Genomic DNA, 24,687 nt, shown 5'->3' with positions numbered 1-24,687 from the left:
GACAGATTAAGACGGGGAGACGAGGTATTGTTTTAATGAGGGAAAACTTTACCATTAGCATGTTCGGTAAATTTAAATGAATGCTAAACGTTGAGCCTGATATAGAGTTGGAAAAAAAAGCCACATCTGATGTCTGAATCGTCTTATCTCTGTCTTCATTAGTTGCTGGATGGCGTGGGAGCCGAGCATCGGAGCATTTTATGGCCCGGTAGTTTTTATCATCTTTGTGGACTGCATGTACTTCCTCAGCATCCTGCTGCAGCTGCGCCGGCACCCTGAGCGCCGTTACGAGCTCAAAGAGCCAACCGAAGAGCAGCAGCATCTGGCTCCGGCCAACACTGAGGTTGGGCCCGATGCTCCCGGCAGCCACTGCCACCCCCTCACCCTCCAGCTTCAGCCACATGAGGCGTCCTCTTCATTAGTGTTTCCCCCCCACACTGTGCCACTGTCGGCTCTGGAGAACGAGCACACCTTCGCTGGGCAGTTGATGGGTGCAGCGGGGGCATTGGGGCTGTACGCAGCCCTGTGGGTGTTCGGCGCCATGGCGGTATCACAGGACCACCCTTTTGATTTAGCTTTCACCTGCTTGTTTGGGGTGGCGGCGCTGGCGCTCGGGGCCTTCATGGTTGCTCATCACTGCGTCAACAGACAAGATATGAGGCGCCACTGGTCCCAGGTCTGTTGCTCCGGGAGACGAGCGTACTCCGCACAGGAGGACACCCTTCTGCCTCAGCCAGGCGTGGCGATGATATCCACGACAGGATCTGACAACAAGGCAGATGGGGAGTCAGCCAAGTGCGGCCACAGCAGCGCGGACTCTTCCTATACAAACAAGAGCGCCCCGAGCATGCGCAACTCCGCCCACGGCAGCAAGCTGACCAATCTCCACGCGGAGGCTGCACAGTGCAAGTCAGCCTCAGCATCAGCGGCAGCCAATGGCGCTGCTATTTTGGACAACAGCCTGACCGAGCATTCACTAGACAATGAAATCAAAATGCACGTGTCACCGCTCGAGGTCCAGTTCCACCCCGTGAACAACGCGAGCAACCCGGCCGCCACCGTCGCCGCCACCGCCAACGGCCATATAAGCAGGCATCACAAAAACAGAGCGCGCACGCACAGGGCGAGTCGGCTCACCGTGCTGCGAGAGTACGCCTACGACGTGCCTACCAGCGTGGAGGGCAGCGTGCAGAGCGCCCCACACAGGAGACACCATCACTACGACATGGCAGCTCGCAACAGCAGACGAGCGGCCTACATGGCGTACAGGGAGCGGCATCAGAGCCAGCTGCAACAGGACAGCAGCGACAGCGCCAGCCTGCCGCGGCGCTCCCGCTACTCAGATAAAGGAGGCGGCAGCACGCTGGGGAAAGGATCTGTGGTAACCGTAGAGACTGAGCAGTCGGTTACTGCGGCAGGGTCGAGCTCAAGTAGAGACTCTGCTTCTGCAAAGCAGCCTGGCAGCACGGGACTGGAAAGCCACCCTAAGTCTTATGGGCTGAACCTTATCACTCACAACGGTGGCGCGCTTAAAGAGAATGGACAGGCAGTGGCTGTAATTAAAGCGGACAGTGCAGCCGCAGTAAAGACCGGCTTGTGGAAACATGAAACTACTGTGTAGCAACCGTTTCTGTGCTAAAGACTGCATAATAATGTGCTCACAACTTTAAGCTGTGAATGTCTGGTTTAGTTGTTTGATTGTACTTTTTTTTTTCCTTGAAAAAAGAAAAAAATTGGAAAATAGTAGCCGAATTATGGCCAATGAACTGACTTTGTAGATATGTTTCTGTAAATGTTCTATTTTTATAACTTTTAATCCACCACTTTGAGAGTTTTGTACATGAAACCGCATGGTCTGAGCTGTGTGGCCCTGTGCGTACCGTTAACCTGGAGCCTTTTCCCCCCCGTTTTCTAGTTTGTTCCAACAATAATTAAAACAAAAGTTCCATTTACCTAATTTAGAGATTTGTTTCTTGCACTTGCACCCACGATCTCATCTTTTGCTCTCTGCAGCCACTGCAAAGGTGAGTCAGAGCTGTTTTGTTTCCAGGAATTACTCTCCCTGACAATATATGACATGCTGGTAATTGGGTTTTTCGCTGACCTTCAGGTGGCCTCGGGTTCCTTTCTCTACAGTGGTGCAGCACTTTAATTGCAGCTGGCTGTGGCTGTGGGCTCTATGGGTGTTTTCTTGCTGCCTGCTGGCAGATTTGATGAGTGCGCCTTACTTTCGGGGCACCCGCTGTCTTAATGCGCCCGGCTGTGATTGACAGCTGACTCTCAGGGCAAGTGAAGCTGCCATGAGAAGAAAGGATAATGAGAGAAGTGTCTTCTTCTCCTTGCAGCGCTTTCCATTCTCCATCTCCTCCACAGCTGACAGCTGAACTGGAGTTCCACTCGCTGCTTGACATCGCTGTTGGGGCAGAGCGTGTAAGAGACTCAAAGTGTGATTTGACTGCTTGAGTACTCAAGAGATGAATTGCTGTGACTTTTTGCTGGGCGAATGCCATGTAGCATGTAGACTTGGTGGTTCTGTCAACAGCAACGAGCTTGATGTTGGCTCAGCTCCCTAGCTGTGTAAGAGCATAGGTATATAATGACTTCATTTGCCACCAGTGAATATTTGGTGGTAAACTCAATCACCACTGAAACACATGAATGCACAGTGTTGTGTTTATAGCAGAATGGATGTAGACGATTTAACATCACCCAATGATTTGTGGAGACGTGATTTTAGCAAATTTTAGGAACCTAAAGTAATCAAATACACTAATACCTTCAATCCTGGTTAACATGAGCCAAATGTGCTTCTAAGTTTATGTTAAATAGATAAATAACAGGAGGAGAATATGTAGTAAAATTAGACAACCAGCAAGCCACAGTTTACTTAATGTAGCGACAGCCCTAATGCAAAACTTTACATTTTAATATAATTTTAAAAGGATCCAGAATACACGTCTCCTTCCTAAGACAGAAATGCACCAGGTCATTGTAACAGTAGGGTCTGAAATTTAGATGCATGTAAGACCCAACTGGTCGACTACTAAGAGGGTTGAAATGCACTGACAGCACAAAGTGAGTCATTGGAAATCCAGTGCGATAACCTAGCTAATGATGATGCAACGCTACAAGCGAAAGCTGGGAACAGACCGAGATGCTGTAAACTGTGGAGAATTATAATGTTAATGATTCTTCCTGCACTCAGTTTTGCTTTTTAAGATTTTCAGCCTGTCTTGTTTCCCTCGGGGAAAACTCTTAGAGTTTAAGATATCTGCTCTGCTGAAAAATGACTAGCATTTACTTCCCACTGCAGTGTTACAGTTTCCAAACAAGGGGTCAGGAACACACGACAGTCCCTGCGACTTTTGGGAGGACCAAGCTCAGACTAAATGACAAAACAACTTGTTCCGAGTGATGTATTCACATCTTCACAGCCTGCCATTAACTAACCAACATAAAATGTTGGAAGGTCAGACGTAAAACTACGCCAGCAATTTTTCACATGTAGGAACCGATCAGTAATCGCCGTCTACAGATCACCCCATTCACAGGAGACACCGAGAGAGACTGCAGCTCCAATAACTCCAATTTTTCATTAATGGCCTATTAATAAAACACATATTTCACTCGGGCAAAGATATATTGCCTGGCCCATCTTGGATGTGACAAATTATAATAAGACTTTTGAATTATGTAGAGAGCAGTTAGGCCTTGATTAGTGGCAGGCTCGCTGATTCCCCGGAGGCATGAAAGACTGATCTTCAAATAATCGCAAAGGTTCTTCAGCGCTGCCATCTGTTATAAAGTTCATTTGAGGCAGTCTGCGTGGCGGGGAATGACAATCGGAGGGTGTTGGTGCTGCGTGGGGAAAAAGCTCATCAAGGCAAATAAACTGATAGTATCTCGGCTTTAAGATCACTGGGACACCTTGGGCAGAAATCGATAATAAATTAAGATAAAACAAATTAAGTCATTTAGGCCTTTTCTTAATCTCATTCGGGAGTCTTGGGGTTAGATCACCCATCTCCAAAATAATAAATCAGCGATGAGAGAATTACATTCAGACACCAAAAGCATCAATTACAGCTGAACGCTTTATTTTCAGACATGGCAGGATCTCTCCGCCCCGTTTCCACTTAGTGTGCTCTGTAGAGCGCATCCGAGCACAATTCCTTACCGGGAGGCCCAGGAACGACCAACATCAGACAAGTGATGTGTTGTTTACATTTTCCAGTTGCTGCTCATGGTGCCTGGAGGAAGCATCTGGCTCTGTTGTGGAAGCTTGCCACTGGAATGAAGATTGATACTTTCTAGTACATGAAGCCATCTGACTGCTGATTGTAATTACGTGGATCTGGCTGTCCAGAGGATCCGCTTTCTGCTTTTTTCTTCTTAACTTGCAATATTCTCGTTACCCAATAGAAATCTGACGTATATTGTATATTCTGGCAAGCTAAAGGAGACACTTTAAATATTTGCAAATGAGGTAAACACGCATCAATGTTAAGGTTATATTTAAAGGGGACCTATTATGCTAATATCCAGCTCCATGTTTTTATCACAGGAGTCCGCTTTGTGACACCCCAGGTAACCTGAGGTGAACCTCTCTCTGAAACAAGCCCTCCTGTCTCTTTAAGAACCCCTCTCATGTTTTCCAATTGGCTCCCCCTCGCCTGGCTTCCTCAAACAAAACATATATGTATTCACATAGATATTTGTTTTTATTTGTTAGTTAAATACTACATAGAAAGATGTCTGATTTAATGTGTGGCTGTCCAAAAATCTTAAGGGCATTTCCCAATATGCAAATACACAATTTATCAAAACAAATCATATACAGATCCAGTTAGTAATTAAAAATGACAACATTAGATACAATGTTAAAATCTAAAGTTATCAAATGCCCCTGAGCAGTCCTTACCTTTAAATGTGCCTCTCTTCTCCTGTCCTGTCTGTCTTTTTACATCTTTGTCCATCTCTGAAATTACTTTGCACTGTTTTCTGTCCCTGAGAAATACAGTTGCTGTACCTTTAGCTAGCAGACACACTGTGCGACCGACTGTTGAGCTAATACAAATGTTGCATTTTACCTGCCACTCAAAAATGCTCGCTCCTCTTCAGTAGCGCTAGCTAGATGGTCAACTACAACTTATGGCTGAGTATAAACACTATAAAGATACTTTTAAACCTCAAGTAACGGGCTCGTTTTGAAAACGTGAGGAGTAGAAAGTACAGATATTTGTGTTAAAATGTAGGGAGTAAAAGTAACAAGTTGTCCAAAAAATAACTACTCAAGTAACGTACAGATACATGAAAATTCTAGTACAGTAACTAAATACAACTAGTACTTAGTTACTGTACTGTACTACTTCATAACTTGCCACCTGTACTTTTTACTTAGTTAAAGGACCAAATAGCAAACAGAGTGATACAATGAAGAAGTGGATGCAAGAGGAAGAAGAGGGTAATTCAAAAACAATACTTGGTGCTTGTTAGGCTTGCCTACTTCCATAAGGAAGTGAGGCAACCTTGTGTAAGGAGGTCCATGCTGAGCTGACATCGGTTTAGCACAAGTCTAAAAGGCTGCCTAAAACCCAGTGAGTGTTAAGAACAGCCTGAAATTACTATTACACGCTCTGACCTAATTTCCTCCACTGTCTATATAACAGATCATTAGCAAAAGCATTATGAACCCTGTTGAAGCCCTACTGTATGTCAGGGCTCTTACAAACACTTCAACATATTTCCCAACATTCTAGCACAGTTTTAAGATAAATGCAAGTTCAGGCTGAAAACGACAGCCGCCCTTCATGCTTTTCATACTTTTGCATTCTTTTAATTGATATCTTATTCAGTGAGAAAATGATGTATTTTCCGCCTCATTTTCTTCAGAATGGCTTACCCACATCTTCCCCTGTACCAAATTTGCATTTTTCAAACTTGATTTTCTTGCTGATAAAGTTAAATAGTTTTTTATGGAAACTGAATCCGAAATAGGAAAAACTTGCCGATCCACATTATGCAACTGTTTTAAAAGAATTACAATTGAAGGCAAATGCAAAGTATTAAAGATGATGGGAAGCCTGGATGGTGTTTAGTATGTTTGTCTTTAGTTAGTAAGTTCAGGAGGTAAACGCTCGATGGACTGTGGGTTAACGTGAACTTTGACCTTTCCATTTAATGGTTGCAGTGCTGATGCTTCAATGTCAAAGGCAGCTTAGCTTGTATTCATTTGTTGCTCAGCTGCTGGGACACAGACCAGACTTCCTGTTTGAAAAGTTTTCATTCTAGGAGATTTTTCTTTTTCTTTTTTTTTTTAGCCTCTGATCAAACCATGCCCTTCAAGTTGTAGCTCATATTTGACAGTCCATAACTTCTCAAAGGGGAAAAAATCCCAGCAAAAAACGTGGAATCTTATTACTTCCTGTCATATCGTTTTTGATAGCATAATGGGTTCTGCTATTGTCTCCGTGACATTCAGTCATGGGTCAGCATAAGATTAATGCTTCACCTTTCTGCCTTAATTCATTCAAACTCATTGAGCCTTCCATAGTTCTTATTGGCAGAAGCCCTGGTTAAACAACACAATCCGCCCGTTATGGGTTTAGAAATTGCGGCTCCGTGTCTCATTTGTAAAATCACCCTACAATCAGCTTCAGTTTTCACGATGAACTTCTCCGCCCTTTTGTTGTAGATCCGCCATAAATTTCAGCCTTAACCAATGGTTGTTTTCATAGCACTGGAACGGCTGCGATGAAAAATGCGATGTAAACTTTGTAAATGCTTTGATGAATCGAAGTGCTGGAATTCTAATATCGGCACAGTCTCCTTATTAAATACAGCACAGAGGCCTTGTGCAAACCCAAATATATCTTGATTAAACTTTGGGCACCATTAGAGATGAGGACAGAAATAGATGCTCACTTTTTTTTTTCATCTCACAGGGGGCGGCATGAGAAGAGGAAGGCTGTGCTGCTGGCTTGATCATTAAATCAGTTATACTTGTGTGTGTGTGTGTCTGTGTGTGTGTGCGTGAGAGAGAGAGAGAGAGAACTCCAAGACAGTGTAAATGGTAATTCCTTCTTTGTATTTCGATTGCTGAGATATTGATCGCCCACAAGTAAGTAAAATCAAAGTTTTCAGTTGACCTTGTTCTTGCTATGATTTTAAAGCTCTCATTCACTCTACCCTGTGCCCCACCACCCACCAAAGTCACAGCAACGTAACCTCTTACACTGCCATATAATAATGACATCAAGCCATCTGCAGAGCTCACATCCCATGTGTTGGCAGACCTGTGCTCTCATTAATGCCCTCATATTGCCATCCATCTATCTGTGCCGGTCTGGCTATACAGATTTGGCTTCCTCTTTCTGTCCAGGTGCTCTGTTATTTATAGCCACCTAAAAAAAAAAGTTTCAGTCATTGTTCATGGTGACAGTTGGAGAGAGTAACCCTCCCTGTTGTGTACATTTGAGGAATCAAAAGGTTAGCTATTGGTATACATGTGTCTTGTCAACATAAGTTTTTGGGGAACAAAATTGAAGCAGTAAGTGGCTACATCTTAGTCAGCTTAAAAGAAAAGAACGTATTTAAAAGTAAGTCAAAGCCATTATTGCAATTTGTTTTCCTTTGAAACATTTTTTGAAACTTTTTAGAGGTTTAAGCACCAATATTTTCGAACATTTAAAAAAGAGGCAGGACAGATTCTGTATTTTGTGGTTTGTTTTTTTCAGGTACCTTTATAAATTGAAAATTTTATAAAAATTTAAATGTGAAAAAAGAGGCAGGGCAGCCATGTGATCCCACTTTCATTGATGCTAGGGCAAGCTAAGCTAACAAATCTATCTACCATAGACAAGACAAAGGCTTCTAACTTAGTTTTGTGTAGGCTGTGCATGAGCATAAAGTTCTGTGCAAACTGTGCAAGGAGTCCAGTCCTTGTTGCTGATCATTTTCAGATGAATTTTTTTTGTTTGTTTGTTTGTTAAGCAACTTAAAACTGGCCTATGAATCACTCAAGCATAAAACAGGCATCTAACTCTTTGGATGAATCACTGTTGTGTTTACATATAATGGAAAACTTAGCAAAACGCCAATTTTAAAACATTGCATATGATGGTACGGTGTGCAGTGTGTCCTTAAAAAGTTTGAGGAAACTGGAAAAGTGGAGTGCAAAAGAAGTGACAGGTCTAAAAATGACTAACTAAAGCAGATGGACCATATCTGACAGTCATGTCTTTAAGAAATAGAAAAAAATCCAACAAAGAGCTGACAAAGGACCTGAGAGATACATGTGGATCTTCAGCTGATCCATCTCCTCTTTAGCGAAGCCTCATCAAAGATAGTATAATTGGCTGACAAGCTTTAACTAAAGAAGTGAAACATAGAAAAAAGGTGGCTAAATTGCACAAGAACTGGACTGAAAATCTGATGTAGTGTTGACTCCAAATTTGACATTTTTTGTTCAAATTATCAGAACAAAAAATAACATCAACATCCAAAGAAGAGCTTTGGAATATCCTTTAAGAGGCCTGGAGGCCAGGCCTGGAGCAATACAGCTAAACTATGATGAACACTAATGCTGGTTAGAACTGTACAACGCCTGTTTTTGTCTTATACACTGTATTTCCATTGATGTTTTCACGTGTTTTAATAAATGGCTGCACACATTTCCCATTTTCCTTGCAAAACACAAAGAAATCAGACTTTTGCAGAGGTCCAGCAATCATCTTAACTTTTCAGGAAGCACTGGCCAAAGTGAGCCTGTGTAACATTTGAAAAACAATGTTTCAAATAAAAAGTTACATTTATAAGCCAATTATTAGTCAATTTTCCGTCATAATTACTCTGTACACATGTTGTTGTCACACTGTGTTTCAGCTTTTATTAAAAGTATTTGTTGAAGTGAGGCAGGCTGGGCTGTATCTCGAAGTGTTTTTTAGAGTCATGATTAAATGTTTTGGATAGAAAAATGCTCACAGGGCATAAAACAGAAAACTTGAAGCAAACTGCAGTCGAGTGTGCACCTTTCACCTTGATGAACAATAGGCTATGCCTTGATGAATCACTCAGGAAGCTGGAAGTTTAAGAAGAATAAATCTGCTGAAATTCACGTCAAGTATGTGGACCAACTGAGCACCAGGTGCATACATACGCATCATCTGAATGTGTTTCATGTATATTCCAGAAATAAATATGTCTAAAAATATCTGATATGCCAAGGTTTAAAGTTACGTTATCCAACAGAGGCATCAAAGTCATTTAAGGATGAAGCTCTTGCTGTGAGAAATGTCAGCAATTTCCCATGATACCTGCTGAGCAAATGGCCTCCTGTTTGGTGATTTGTCTGACGCTGTCAGTTGTGTTTAACTGAACTGAGAGTGTGTTTAGCAAAACAAAACAAAAAATCACTTGGAATTGCTCAGTTTTAGCTGCCATGAAACAGATGCGCAGCGTTGTTAAAAATGTTCTAATCTTCAAAAAAGCTGACAGCTGACTTGACTTGCTAAGAAGCAGCCTGGCTTATCTTTCACTGTGGGCTTTACTGTCAGCTGTAGTGGGGCCGTTTCATTGTGTGGCAACAGTACGTGTGGAAAATCTCCACTTTATTTCTTTCTGGACATAGTCGTCTGTCTAAAAACTGATATGTTGTCTGCACTGTGGTTTTGTTTGTGAGTGTGTGTGAGTGTATGTGATTCCCGTCAAGTGCTCTGTGCGCGTGCGGGTGGGCGCATTTATCTGCAGACCCCATTTTTTGTTGTTGTGTTTTTTATCAGGCAGCTTCCCGAAGTGTTTTGGCTTCAGCAGAGTTATATAACTGTCTAAACTGTTTGTGGCAAGTTGGGAAAGTGAAGCGATTTATGATGAAAACACTGTTATTAAAGACCCCTCGTGGTCACTGAACCACAATGTAAAAGTTTAATGTAGCCTATGGCGTGCCAAACAAACCACACTGTAGCAGAGGCGCCATAAATTCAGCATACAACTGTGGATTATGGCAAAGTGCATTCCTAAAGAGCTGTCTCAAAGAAAAGGTATGTGGACACCACAATAATATACCCAAATGGGACTGAATACCACTGCAAAACCACAGGCGTTAATGCCTCGGCCACTCTTCTGGGGTAGGATTTGTTAAACTTGTTGGCTGCAGGGACTCGCGCCTGTTAATCCAGAAGAGGTCAGGGATGTGTTGGGTGATAAGGCCTTGCTTGCAGACAGCATTCCAGAAGATTCAAAATATGTTAGATGAAACTGAGGTCAGCCAAGTCCCTCTATCCAAAACTGGAAATCCCTTTATTTATGGATCTGGCTCTGTGAAAGAGGACAATATTATGATGTAACAGCACATAAACAGCCTCAGACTGTATTTGTTAAAAGTGTTACCCAGACCCAAGGGGATTTTCAGAACTGTTTTTAAATGTGGTACCAAGGAAGGCGGGGGGTATTCTAAAAATGGTACATGCATCCTTGTTTTAAGTTCACCTTTTCAAATTTAATTCAATTTATTTATATAATACCACATCAAAACAACAATCACCTCGTTGTGCTTTATATTGTACAGACCATACAATATTACAGAGAAAATCCCAGCAATCAGACGACCCCCGTATGAGCAAGCACTTGGCGACAGTGGAAAGGAAAAACTCCCTTTTGACAGGAAGAAACCTTCAGCAGAACCAGACTCAGGAAGGGGGGAGGGGCGACAGGACAGCCAGAGATTAATAATAACTAATGATGACATGCAGAGTCGTTTGTAAGGACATAGTGAGTGAAGAAGAAGCACTCAGTGCATCATTAATATATTAAGTTTTAAACCTAATCTTAAAAGTAAAGAGGGTGTCTGTCTTCTGAATCCAAACTGGGAGCTGGTTCCATGGAAAACAAGCCTGCAACCTGAAAACTCGTCCTCCCATTCTAGTTTTAAAAACCCTACCAACCAAGTAGCCAACAATCTAAGAGCCAAGTGCTCTGATGGGTCCTGGCACTATGGGGTTTGTCAGATAAGACTGAATAAAGTTCATTTGTTACTGACCTTGTATTTGAGGAAAAGGATCTAACAGGGAAGATGGTAGCTATGGTAGCTGGGAGAGACTCCACGACCCTGATAAGGATAAGCGAAAGAGGATGGAGCAGTTTAATATTTGCATTGAAGGACACATACTGGTCAAAAACTACCCCAAGATTTCTCACGGTGTTTTTGGATGCCAAGGTAATGCAGAGAGTAAAACTAATTTTTCTCGAATTTTTAGAGACAAGTACGATGACCTTAGTTTTATCTGAATGTAGAAGCAGGAAATTAGAGGTCATTGGCTATTTATGCCTTTAAGACCTTCTTGCAGTTTGACTAATTGGTGTGTGTCATCTGGCCTCATGGATAGAAGAAGCAAAAGTAAAGGTGTTGGGCAATGGTAGATAATGGACCAAACTAAAAAACTATAAACCCAGTTCCAAAAAAGTTGCGATGCCATCCATAAATGCAGGTTAAAGTTGTATCATGCCAAGAAAACGCCATGTGTGAACATGATTCAGTAATGCTGCTGTCTTCTCTGGTTCAAAGCCCAAAGCCGAAGTGTAAAACTTTTCTGTGGTGATGTTAAATTCTTTTTAGAAAACAAGGACATTGTGTCCTCCAGACTAAAGAGGAAGGGAAGCATCGAGCATGTTATCAGCACTCATTTCAAAAGCCTGCATCTCTGACGGTATGGAGGTGCATTAGTGCCTATGGAACTGGTAGCCTGAACATCTGGAAAGGCCTGTCTGCGGTGAAGACATTTCAACAAACATTTGGGGAATCAGGAAATGAAAAATACAAACCAGGACTGTTGCGAATCAGTCAGGAATGGGACAACATTCCTCACCTAAATGTCCAGCAGTGGCAAACGTGGCCCCCATTTTTTTTGAGACGTGTTGAGACCTAATTTCTTTCTGAAAATGTTACATTTTCACAGCTGAAACATTTGATATGTGTTCTATGTTCTATTGTGAATAAAATATTGAGATTTGAGATGTGCAAATCATTGGATTTTACACACCACCTAATATTTTGGGGGAAATGGAGTTGTAAGAAATGCATCGTTTTGCAACTAAAACTGGCTTTCAGTGCTGCATCTATCTATGTTAAAGGGCTCACTGAGGAGGAACATACAGTTTTTCCCAGAAAATGGGGAACTGGATCCCCTACTCAGGTAGTTATATAATGCCTTAGAGACACAGATTGATTGTATCTGCAGTGGCTAACACTGCTTGTATAAAGATGAATCCGTGAATATGTCCAGTAAATAACTGGAATTAATCGATTAACCTTCCAGAAACTCTGCGATTTGCGATTAAAAAAAGGTAAAAACAAACAAACAATTTTTTTTTTAAATTTGTTAAACTGGAAATTGTTAAATAAGTTAGATTAGAAATGAAACCCCTGACTAACAAACAGAGCTCCCTATATACCATCACCATCATCACTTACCACCCACCTAAGCTCGTTCCCGCCAAACAACTGTGCACGAGCATCCACTCAGCGCAGAACGCCTCTCACACACACAGCGAAACTTGGGAGTTGAATGAGAAGCACGCAAGTAGACCCAGCCGCGTACAAGTCAGCGAGGACGAGCTCCTGTGATCAACAACAATAATATTAATAAAAAAAACCTCCATCTTTGGGAAGAAACAATGGACGCAAAAAGAGTGGAGACCGTATCCGCCCGCGTGGACGCCGCTGTTTCTTCAACTGGTAGGACAGTGATGGCATGTTTTGGCTCGTGCGCCGATAACAGAGTGATTTATAAGGTGTCTTTTGCTCGGTCTCTCGTGTGGAAAATATATATGCAAAAGAAGCCAAGTGGAAGAGTGGAAATTTAATGTTGCCCCGCTTCCTGGTGAAAATACCTTTTACAGCGTGCCTTAAAGCTGTTATTACAGGTGGAGGACACAGGGATACTCTTTAATTAGGCAAAGCGGACGTCTTACTTTGGTAAAAACCACAACTTTAGAGCTTTTTTGGGCTAAAGATAAGACCAAATGCACTGTCAAAGGGAAAAGTTACAATGAAGTGACTAATATTAGTAGTGCAGTGGGTTCTCGGTTAATATGTTTTCAAAGGCAACATTAAATTACTCCCATGCTAATTTTTTAGCTTGCATGTTTTTTAATGCTTAGCATATTTTTCGTTGTTTGTAACCAGAGCCATGCCAGGACTTTTGCCTTCTTTTGAAAGACAGATATTGTTTGGGTGACCATTTCTTTGACAGCTTTCATTAGTTTGTCATCGCATGTTTTTACTGTGCAGTTTCACCTAGATTTAAATTATTAGGTTTTGGCAATTGGTCGTTAAAATGTCACAAAATACGTCACTTCCTTTAAAAAAAATATTTATGTTTATATTTTTCAATAATTATATTACATTTGTCATTATTCATTAATGGAGAATCGTAGAAAACTGATGACAGTGACAGTGAATCAGCATACCCTTTAGCAGGACCTCACCTAAACAGAATCCAGTCTTCATTAAGACACCTGTGGTTTTCCTTCTTTGACTTTAAGTTGTTTGTGATAGGCTTCTTTTTTTTTTTAAATCTGCAGCTGTACCCTACACTGTGCATACTCAAAACTTGTGGCAATAGAATTTATGTAGCCATAAAAAAAGACCATAATGGGTTCAGTAGCACAAACCCTCTCCTGGGTTCCTCCACCTCTCTCTCCTGCACAGTACTTGGCTGGCATCCAGAATAATGATCACTCAGTTATAGTCCGTAGGTTTCCCCTTAGGCCGTTCACTGCCTCTCTTAGAGCCAAAAGGAGCAGTTAACTTCTCATCATTCCTGACACGGGTTAATGTTTGTTTGCACGCCTAATTGACTCCTAATTATCCTTTTGTTAAAGACGTGAGTCATACCTTTAAGGTTTTAAACAGATTTGAGCTGCTGAGGAGCATAACACATCCAGCAAACGCTGTACTGCTATCTGGAGGTTTAGATTTTCAGGTATTAGCCCATAAGCGGGAGGGTGTATAGAGGTGGGAAACAATACTGTGTGTAGCTGCTTAAACAACCACTGGTGAGGAATAAAACTTAGAACAACTAATGAGGTCATGTTGTCTTTTAACAAAAGCACTGTGACAATCAGGCTGGTGAAAGTGAAGACTGTGGCAGGTCCCAGTTGTCTTCTGTTGCAGTTACAGTATAAAGAGCTTTTTCATAGCAGCCATTTTGACATGAAATAATAGCTGAGCACAGGTGTAAGTAATCACATTGATTAGGGCTCTGTAGCTAAACAGAACAGTGCCTTCGGTAACATCATTAGTAACACCTGTGTTTACCTTACTGCCAAAAATGGCTGCTGTGAAAACGGTCTGTTGGCTGCATTGGAATGTAAACACATTATGCTTTATGTTATGTGATTGAAGGATATTTTAAATCTCATTTAAATGAGATACCTTATTGTGCTAGTCATTTTTTTTGCCTATATACTTTTCAGTCATAATATATTTATGATTTTTTTTCCAAGTATTCATCAGGACTGTGCTCAAAGACTCAGGACTGTTTAAGGTTGAATCTTTAGCTTAAAAATTACATAATACTGTAATCTTTTTTTTTCAGTTATGGTTTATGTTTAAACTTTGATTGTTGTGGTTTGTGTGGCTGAGGTTTGGCTAGTAATAGAGTGCCATGTCCGAGACTCCCCTAGCAATTGATGACTTGCTTGCTTAGTGTGGGTGTGAGGTGGTTAGGGTGTGTGTGATATCCCCCGTGTTGGTGTTGTTCCTTGATCATAATTATTGTTGATCCAGGTTCACCACTGCAGAGACCAGACTGTTATCATGTCATAGATTTGTGATGTAGAAAAAAACCCTACCAATGTGCACTAAGTGGCATTAGGATTATGGTTGGGGTTGGGGGATGTAATTGGGGTTACGGGGTTATGGTTTTGGAGTTGGTGTTTCTACGTTGCAAAACTATGACATCACAATACTGTGATCAGCCGCTTGTTATGTTGAACCTGCACCAACGTTAATTATGATGATCCAGGAACGACACCAACACAGGGACATGAGACTGTGGAGTGATTAGCATTTTTTGCTGTCCTTTGTTTGAATCTGCCATCTGGGGCCATTCTTTGAGGAGTTTGCATGTGCTCCCTGTGCCACAGACACTAACAGAGACCTCAGGGTGTAGGAGAGGCTATATCAGGTGTACCATAAACCTTTGCAGGATATGTTGTTTATCTTAAGTTAATGAGGCCTGTGGGAGTTTGAATCTGACTATAGCTTGCCTTAGCAGCTGACTCTAAGCCTCTCTGATTTACTGTAGTCGCCACTTCTGACCCTTTTGCTTGGTATTTAAGGCAATTTAGATTTAATTAGAACTATAGGGTCAGTCTGTGTGTGTGGGAGGGACTGGAAGGGGCTGAAACATGTAGACATTTGCTACAAGCTTGCATCAGAAATCACTTGACTGTCACAGAGAGAATCCACATTCTGTCCCCTATGGCGCTTATTTTTCCTCAGCTCTTCCCTTTCCCTTAACTCCAGTCACTAAAGCCATCACTACTTTTTTTTTAAATCCCAATGGGATACCACATTATGGTGGTGCCCCAAGGAAATCTTAAAATATAACAATCAGCCATAAATATGCTACACCGTCCAGCCATGAGTTGATCCTCCCAAGAGCTGCTTCCTTGGTGCAGTGATTCTTTGCATCAGTGCCTCGGAGCTCTCTCAGATCACCATTACAACTTCTGTCGGTGCCTGCCAACGGCTCCCCTAGACATTTCTCTCCTTTAGTGCAGATTCCCAGAGTTTCAAAAAACGGCGGTATATGAAGCGCAGCCCCGCGAGGCGTATTGTTCTGACTGAGTTGCTTTCAGCACCACGGCCAGCTCCTTCTCTTGCACCTAAACCTTTGGGAGTGCACTGTGGAGTTTTTCTAAACGCCGTCTTTTCATATTAGCAGTAAAGCAGCACCACAAAAGTGTTGAATCAATGCTTCGTTTACTCTGATTTGCATTTGATTAAGCTTGCATTTTACCTACGCCATGCATCAGCTAACACATTTGTAAGACCTTTGTTAGTCAGCAGATGTAACAAGTCATGACTATAGTGACAGCACACCCCTGTTGTCATTCACAATTTTGGTCTACATGTGGGCAACTTTATAAATCGCACTGAGGTTAGCAGTTAGTCAGGAATTGGTCAGGTAATGTTTAAGTTGATGTTTTTTTTAAAACACTTAAGTGCTGTATTCAAAATGTTTATGCTATAAAAATGAGAGGAAAATTATTACTGCTTAGGTACGTTTTACTGACTGAACATCAGCTTGATCTGCTGTATTTTTACTTCCACTTTATTGGCTCTGTAACACTAATAATACATACAGATAGTTTTGTGTGTGTGTGTGTTCAGACTTCAGCTTTGAGCACTTATGGAGTTGAGAACTGACCACATGTTGTGTGCATGTGTGTACTTTCCAAGCATCTGGCAGTCAGGGGTCCTGAGATCACAGTGAAGCAAAGGTACAGATTGAAGAGGAAACTGCTCCAAATCTGTCAGACAGCAGGGCGGAATGATTCAGCATTTCACAGGAGTGTTTTGACAGTATGCAGTAAAGGATCACATAAAAGTCTCTTCTGTTTTTTTCTTCTTTTTGTTACCTCAAACCACCAGTTGTTTGATTTGTTATTAGACCAATTTACATTGTCCTTGATGATCTCAAAGTGTGACGTGGAGATTATGCAAATAAAACTATTTAAAGGCCAATTAATGAGATTCAGAATTAACCACGTAATGTTTTTAAGTGGCAGCTTCGAGACACGTTCCTGGAAGCATCTGCAGGTGTTTGGGCTTTTTTTAATCAGGAAAATTGCAGATGTAATTGTGTGACTTTGCTCGCTCTAGCTTTGTGCCTCTTCACCGTGATAAATCTGCCATCATTTGGCAGTGGGGATCATCAGAATTTTGGATCTGTTTGTCAGGTTTTATATTAATTATGTAAATAGATTCATAATTGGACAGTTTGACTTGTTAAACAGTCGGAGGCATACCAACTGCTGTGGAGTTAAGTGTACTTATCATCATCACGGCAAAAGAAGGCTTTGTTGTCCATAGGTTTCGTTTTTGTAATCACCCGCGTGTGTCCTCTCTACCTGTCGATAAAAAGGAGACCCGTGGTTACATCTAGGATTAATTGTACAATGAACCTCCCTCCTTATCTCATGGGCACCCTCAAGCAGATTTTGTTTGCTTTGCATCCAGGCTTTGTTTTTCCTTCACATGGACTGGGGGGGGAGCATCTGCTTGCATGGACCATCTGCCTTGGGACACAGGCCAGACAAGAATGAGGGAAGGAAAAGTCAAAAAGAAAAGAGGGTGTGGTGAGAATGCAGGGTTCGGAAAAGGAGAGGCAACACAACACAGTGAAGTGTGAACCCACATAGTGCGACTGACTGGCACGCCGAAGGAGGGTCGCTGTACCATTTCTGTGGGTTACTGCTTTTGGGACGGAGGAACATAAGGTGCTTGTATATGACTGCTGGAAGCTGAAAGAATTAGACTGTGTTTTGTGTTTATGTGTCCACCCACAGGCTTGTTTATGCCGCGCATTCATTCTATTGGACTTCTTTGGATAGTGCGCCAAACAGCCGGTTCCAACTGGGTGGGAAATGCTTGGCCTCAGCTTGCAAACGTGCCTTTGTTTGTTAGTGCCAAGGTCACACTGCGGAAGAACTGCATTCCTAGGGAAAAAAGAAACCATGGTCACCTTTTACCTTTCCAATTAAACTTTCGGACTGCTTTGGAAACCTCTTTTTTTATAAATGAAACTGTTGTTTGTATAGGTGCAAGGTGACTTTTTATAGTAATGTATTTCATAGTTTACATTGCTGATCCCAGGGCCTTTCTTATAACAACCAGCAAGCAAACAAACAAAGAAAGAAAATCCTGTATTTTGTCCAGAAATTATTTTGCTGTGATCCCATAATAGCGCCTGACTGATATAGGATTACAAGATACTGATTTTGTGAATTTAAATAATTTTCTTGTCACATGGAGTTGTGGATTACTCATTTTTGTTCTGCCCAAACAAAGGTTGCCAACAGGGAAGTTGCAGCACACACAATGTGGTTAAAGGCGTTTCCCTTGTCTCTTCTTTTCTTCTAAATTTAAAAAAATTTTCATTTATCGGCTGCTGTAAATGCTGATGCCGATATATTAGCAAATGACTAATATCAGCTGATGTATCTTTGTTCCTTACGGCAAGATTTCCGAGCACTTTAAATCATATCTGCGTAAATGAGTGTCGATTTATATTTACCACTGAATTATTACACAAGAAACACAGAAACAGTCCATCACTATGTGCTTCTAAGTTCATTTTCAGCTGGTGAAATGTGTTGTATCTCACACCCCCAACATTACTCTCCACTACGAGACACTGAAAATAAAAGCAAATCATAAAAATACCCCTTTAAGGATCCGCCGTATGTCTGGGAGAACAAGTTTTTCCAAAGACTCCTTGATGAAATGGTGTCAGGGCTGAACATCATACAGGCCATATGTGGAGGCAGGCCCGGCATGAGTGGCCAACTGGAGGGTCCGTCTGTCTTTCTTCTCATCCCAATAGGGAGGGGAGTAGGGGGGCTCTATTCTGGGATTTAGTTTCTTCAAAAGTCCATGTCCTACAGGGTATTGCCAGCACTTAATATAGACTCTCACAACAGCAAAATACTAAACATATCTGTCATTCCAGTGGGAGATTATGACATGCAAAGTATACTGATATGTGCCATATGCCAGCCTGGGTCCATCTTGATAATTAGCATGGAACTGAGAATAGACTGCAGCACTCTGCATGGAATGACAATGACTGCTAATGGGCTTATCATTATTTGTTTAAGTGATTATTAGTAGATCTTTTGCAGCGTTCTGTCAACCAACACTCAACCTTGAAAGTGATGGAAAGAATTGGCCAGCTGTATGGTAGTTGCAGCATCCATGCAGTGTGCAAGGATGACACCTAGTGGCCATTCAGAGAAAAGGTGCCCATAAGTCAAGATGACAGTATGAAATAATTGTGCTAAAGTCTAGTTTGGGCATGCTTGCTTATCGTACTTTGAAAAACAAACAGACTGGGTTTAGGTTGCCATACTTAGGCATAAAGCTGCTTTTAATGCTGGTGCTACTAAGTGATTTAGGTATTGATTATTCTGCCAGTTAATTGTTAATCACGTTTAAGAACAGCTTGTGAACTAAGCCTCAACTGTTGTCCAAAATACAAGTGCATTTTTTTTCTTTTCTATCTTTCTTTCATGGATTGGCAGCCTGTCCAGGCTGTACTGTCCAGCTCCCCCACCACCCCTTAATTGGATAAGCAGTAAGAAAATGGATGCATGGATGGACAGATGCATCCCACTTCTCTCTAACTGTTTGTTTGTTGTGCTTCCCTCCCTTGGGAAGTTTTTTCCGGCATCCTTATGAAATATTAGTGAATAGTGAGAAATACCCTTCTAAATTACCCACAGCCTACAAATGTTAGTAGCTTTGTGTCATTTTGAGCATCATTATAGAATTCATTATTACCACAGAAAGGAAAAATAAAAATGAGATGACACAGGAAAGAGTGACTCTGTAGTATTTTTGCTAAAATATTAGAATTTTTTTCTTATCAGTTGATTTTACAGGGAGTGCAGAATTATTAGGCAAGTTGTATTTTTGAGGGATAATGTTATTATTGAACAACAACCATGTTCTCAATGAACCCAAAAAACTCATTAATATCAAAGCTGAATGTTTTTGGAAGTAGTTTTTAGTTTGTTTTTAGTTGTAGCTATTTTAGGGGGATATCTGTGTGTGCAGGTGACTATTACTGTGCATAATTATTAGGCAACTTAACAAAAAACAAATATATACCCATTTCAATTATTTATTTTTACCAGTGAAACCAATATAACATCTCCACATTCACAAACATACATTTCTGACATTCAAAAACAAAACAAAAACAACTTGGAGTAAGACAACATGCATGAAGAGGATGATGTGGACAAAATACTCATTTCCCTAATAATTCTGCACTCCCTGTATGCAGAGTTTGGTGCAGAAAAAATAAAATAAACCAACTCTATGACTTATTTTTTAGTATCATTAGTCAGTGAATGTACTCATTGTTAGTTATTTTGCTAACTGCAATATCATACCAGCTTTGTTTGTAAAGCATGGAAAAAAATCCACAATGGACCAAAGTGCTATACATTGTACAAAAGCTGCACAATTTTTAAAAAATACAATTGATAAAATAAAATAAACGGTGTCAGAGGCCAATTTTAAACAGACAGAGAAGAGCCCTGTTTAGTGTGCAAAGGCAAATTGTTCCACATTTTGGGAGCTGCAACTACCGCCATTGTGCTAATCCATAAAACAAGTATAGATGACAGGCAACTATCCCGATAAGAGAACATTCGTTGTGCAGTGGCAAACAAATTGCTCCTTGTTTGATGAGCTGAAAATCAAGCGCATCCCTGGAGACAATGAAAGTGACCTTACTACATAAACCTGCAGATAGGCTATATTCTTTTATATGCTTGACTGCCACAGTGACACGCATCCTTACACAGAACGTGCCCCAAATCCCTCTGGGTGCTTGTATAGTCACCAGCGCAGTGTCTCTGTACACGCTGACCGATAAAGACTCTCTGTTATCTTCAGATAGCAGGCGCTGCGGCTGAATAATTTATGGAGGCATTCCAACACTTTGACAGAGGAAACTGCACACACCCACAGAGGGCAGGGCGGTGGTGAAAGGTTTGAGGCGTATATCTGGGGGTGTGTTTGTGGGTGCCTGTTTGAAAGTGTGCATATTCAAAGATGTGTGTCTATAGCTTTTTCTTGGCACTGCGTGTTGTGTGTGTGTTGAGTTTCTCCGATTTTTCTCGTTTGATTTTTTTCATTGTTTTTAAACTATGTGGGACATCTCGCTGCAGTTCATTTAACGATGAAAGAGCGAGCAAGAGTGAGAGAGATCAGGCAAATGTGAGCCGATGGACTGTTCGCCCCATTCATTTTCATTACGCTGAGGGGCCCTCTCCTAAGAGCTTTGTCAATTACCCAGTGTATAAAAGTGCTCAACACCTAATTACACAACAGTTGCATAATAGTGCGGGTATGTAATTGAAACATAATAATGAGAAAATGCTGTGATTGACAGATAATTGTATCAGCAAGCTTGTTAGGTGGGTATGTCAACCCTTTTTTCATTATCTTATGTGACCTTTCAATTAGCCTTTGCAGCCAAAGCTGCTGAAGGTTCATGTGAATAAACCAGCTGCATTCTGGAGTAACCGGAGACTCTTACCGAACCAGGAAAAAAAGCTTCCCTTGCTTCAACGTTTGCTTTTTTCCCCCCATCTGACACCGATCTTTGGTTCTTGTAGTCTTCACCTTACCTCTGATCAGATTACACAGCCATGGTTCAAGAAGTGATTGGATCAGTTTCAGGTCAGCTTAAGTAAATAAGTTAACAACAGCCGTTTCCGCAAAGATACCATTATGGAGCTCTCGGGTTTCAGAACAAGCAAGAAAGTAGATGTGACTTCACTGAGATCAGCCTTCAGTGTGGCTCGCATCTTTAAGTACTGCATTGCAGTTTGTTTAATCCACAGGGCTGTTTCCCACTTGCATTGTGCTAATTTTAGCTGCCACTTTGGAGGACAAGGTCGTGGTCGGTGTGTGAAAAATTGGGAAGACAAAATGTACGTGTCTATGCGTGCTGAAGGGAGGCAGAAAGTCATCCAGCCTCGAAGCACTCTGCTCAGTGTGTCTCACTGTGACTACCAGCCAACACGGTAACACTGAGCTACAGGGGTTCTGACCACCATAACATTGGAACGGCTTGGGAGATGGCAAAGGAGGTAGCAGCTCATTTCAAGCTATTGCACCAGAGAATAATGAGCTCCCTGGTTTATGGCTCCAACCTGTGACAGCATTTTTTACAGAGTTCCTGCAGTGGCTGCAGCTGTTTTGTGTATGTGTGTGTGTGTCTCTGTGTATGTGTTTGTATGCTTTTAAAGTTTTACCTTGTGTGGGCATGGATGAGGCAATAATTCAATAAATTTTTGAAATCCTACAATGTAATGTTCTCACTATTGGTTTGAAATAAATCTCTCTATGTGTGAATACAAAGCAAACCGTGGGGAAAAGTTTCCAAACTTATCAACCGATTCAGACCAGAGTAAACAAACTATACAGTAGGTATGGCAACGTCCTTAGAGAGTAATTGTAGCATATTCATATAAACAGACTCGCCTAACCAGCTAATAAGCAGTAGTTCACTTGCATCAGGAGTACTGCAGGGAAAAAAATATAGCCAAAAGGTGTTGAAAGGACAAACTTAAAAAATTCCCAACAACAAACAGACTTTGGCTTTCACCCATTCTCATAACCTTAATATGAGACAAACAGGCAGATCTGGTAAAACTTATAGCATAGATTTAACGTTGGCTATAGTCTATGTTAAATCAACTTCACTCATCTGCCCTAACCTGGAGCATTTACACTTACTTGAGCAGTGAAGACAATTAGTGGACAGTGTTTAGTACTGTGTTGGGGAACATTCAAGAAAATAAAAGATTTAATAATATGTTGCTCATATTGTTGGATAGTGTTTCCATTTGGGTAATGGCTTCTGTAATGGGGCGTTGCATTATCCTTGCAAGATTTTATAATAATGTTGGGCTTGGTTCAAATGACTCCTTTTTTCCTCCGATGTGTGTCTTCGATCATTTCACACCGAGCTGGGTTTTTAGTAAGTCTTTAGCTTTTCCAAAGTCACCGGCAACATTTGGACTTAAAAAGCAAGATTCCCTCTTAAAACCTCACATAAAGGTGTAGGAAGTTCTACCTGTTTACCCAAAGTGAGCTTTTGTTTTGCAGTAGTTACAGAAACACAGACAACTCTACAATGAAAAGTAAGGGGATTTTAATTTGAACTAAACTGTTTTTTTACTAAAGAACAAAATTTCATTTTTAAATGACTCACAGAAAATAGTGCCTGATGCAAAAATAGAGTGTCTTTATCGTTCCTTGTTAAATCCCATCACCCCATCAGCTCATGGGTGAGCTGTTTTGCGTGTTAAAACATCTGCCAGAAACAATTAGAGGAAGATGAGCCTAAGATGAGACTTGGTGCTTTAATGTGTCCATTATTTCAAACTGAACATGGTGAAGCAGAACACAGAGAACAGAAACACGTGTAACTGCCAGAATGTTGAATTTTGAGGAGGAGTAGCTGTGTAATAAAGCCATAGACCTCTTTTGCTTTTACCTTGTTAACTTAACAATTTTTAGTACCAGGTGTGTGTCACAGTCTTTCAAATTGAGGTTTTACCCCTCAGCTGTAAAATGGTGATGGGGTTGCGATAACGTGAGAAAGACGCAGGAGTTTGATACCACATGTGCATCTACTAACTGGCGTGGTGCTGTGCATTGTGGTCAGAGATCTCCAGCTTGGTGGAGATTGTTCTAGAAGTCTTGTGGTTTGTTCAAATGCAACTTTTTCAACTTTTTCAAACCTAAGCTGTGCCGTCATGTTGTTTTTAGGGAGAGTTGGTTTTCTCCGGACAATCCTTCCAAACAAGTGCCGCTCTGTTAACATTTAACAGAGATGTAACTCTTGGGTTTTTTCAGTCTGTGAGCATTGCATGGCCTGACGCTGGGGTGAATTTTCTGGGACTCTGGGAAGATTGACGGCTGTCTTGAATGTGAGGGGAAGAAACTTTCTCACTGCAGAATGATGGACTTAAATATGTTAAACGTTTATTTTGTGACCCAGAAAGAATAATAAGAGTAATATAAAAACTAACTAGCTGCCGCCATTGTTGGAAACTGAGCTGGGCTGCGCTATGAATTCTGGGACACAGCTTCTTCTTCTTCGGGGTTTAACGGCAGCTGGCATCCTTGTACATGCAGTGCTGCCATCTTCTGTTTCAGTCCGTTATTACACTCTTAAATCCTACTACCTGCGTCTTTTGTGATCTTACAAAGCTTCAAACATGCGTCGACTATTAAATCAGTCGTCGACGTAATCGTGACTAGTCGACTAATCGTGGCAGCCCTATTATAGACACCAGGAATCTACAAAAACTTCTGCTTTTTTAGAAGTGCTTACACTTATTGATGATCAGTTATTGGAGTGTATATGATTATTAGCGCCTGGCTGCTACTTAACCTATTAATTCCTGGGAAAGACATAAGGGTGCTCTTAGTTTTTCACTTACTGCTGAAGCATTTTGGGTTAATTTTTGGTAGATAAATTATTATATCATGTAGTATAGGGCTGCCACGATTAGTCGACTAGTCACGATTATGTCGACTATTAAAATCGTTGACGACTAATTTAATAGTCGACGCATCGTTTGAAGCTTTGTAAGATCACAAAGGACGCAGGAATGAGTAGTAGGATTTAAGAGTGTAATAACGGACTGAAACAGAAGATGGCAGCACTGCATGTACAAGGATGCCAGCTGCCGTTAAACCCCGAAGAAGAAGAAGCTGTGTCCCAGAATTCATAGCGCAGCCCAGCGCAGTTGTCAACAATGGCGGCAGCTAGTTAGTTTTAACTTTACTCTTATTATTCTTTCTGGGTCACAAAATAAACGTTTAACATATTTTCAGGCGAGAATGTAGCTGTGTAAACCTCAAATATC

The 24,687-nt window shown here is 41.3% G+C and overlaps 2 protein-coding genes across 2 annotated transcripts in view; both read left to right on the top strand.

Moving 5' to 3' along the window:
- The window catches only part of adgra3 (adhesion G protein-coupled receptor A3), a 32,579-nt gene extending 30,622 nt beyond the window's left edge, over positions 1-1,957 (top strand). Inside the window, exon 19 of the mRNA XM_004554426.4 lies at positions 163-1,957. Coding sequence (XP_004554483.2) covers positions 163-1,621 — 1,459 coding nt within the window. The 3' untranslated portion in view covers positions 1,622-1,957. The remainder of the gene's footprint in view (positions 1-162) is intronic.
- Positions 1,958-12,510: 10,553 nt separating this feature from the next.
- Positions 12,511-24,687, top strand: part of kcnip4a (potassium voltage-gated channel interacting protein 4a) — a 161,045-nt gene continuing 148,868 nt past the window's right edge. The window contains exon 1 of the mRNA XM_012919987.4: positions 12,511-12,730. Coding sequence (XP_012775441.1) covers positions 12,670-12,730 — 61 coding nt within the window. The 5' untranslated portion in view covers positions 12,511-12,669. The remainder of the gene's footprint in view (positions 12,731-24,687) is intronic.

The sequence above is a fragment of the Maylandia zebra genome, linkage group LG3 (assembly GCF_041146795.1).
Source record: "Maylandia zebra isolate NMK-2024a linkage group LG3, Mzebra_GT3a, whole genome shotgun sequence".
Classification (NCBI taxonomy): Eukaryota; Metazoa; Chordata; class Actinopteri; order Cichliformes; family Cichlidae; genus Maylandia; species Maylandia zebra.
This window is presented reverse-complemented; position numbering and strand designations above follow the sequence as displayed.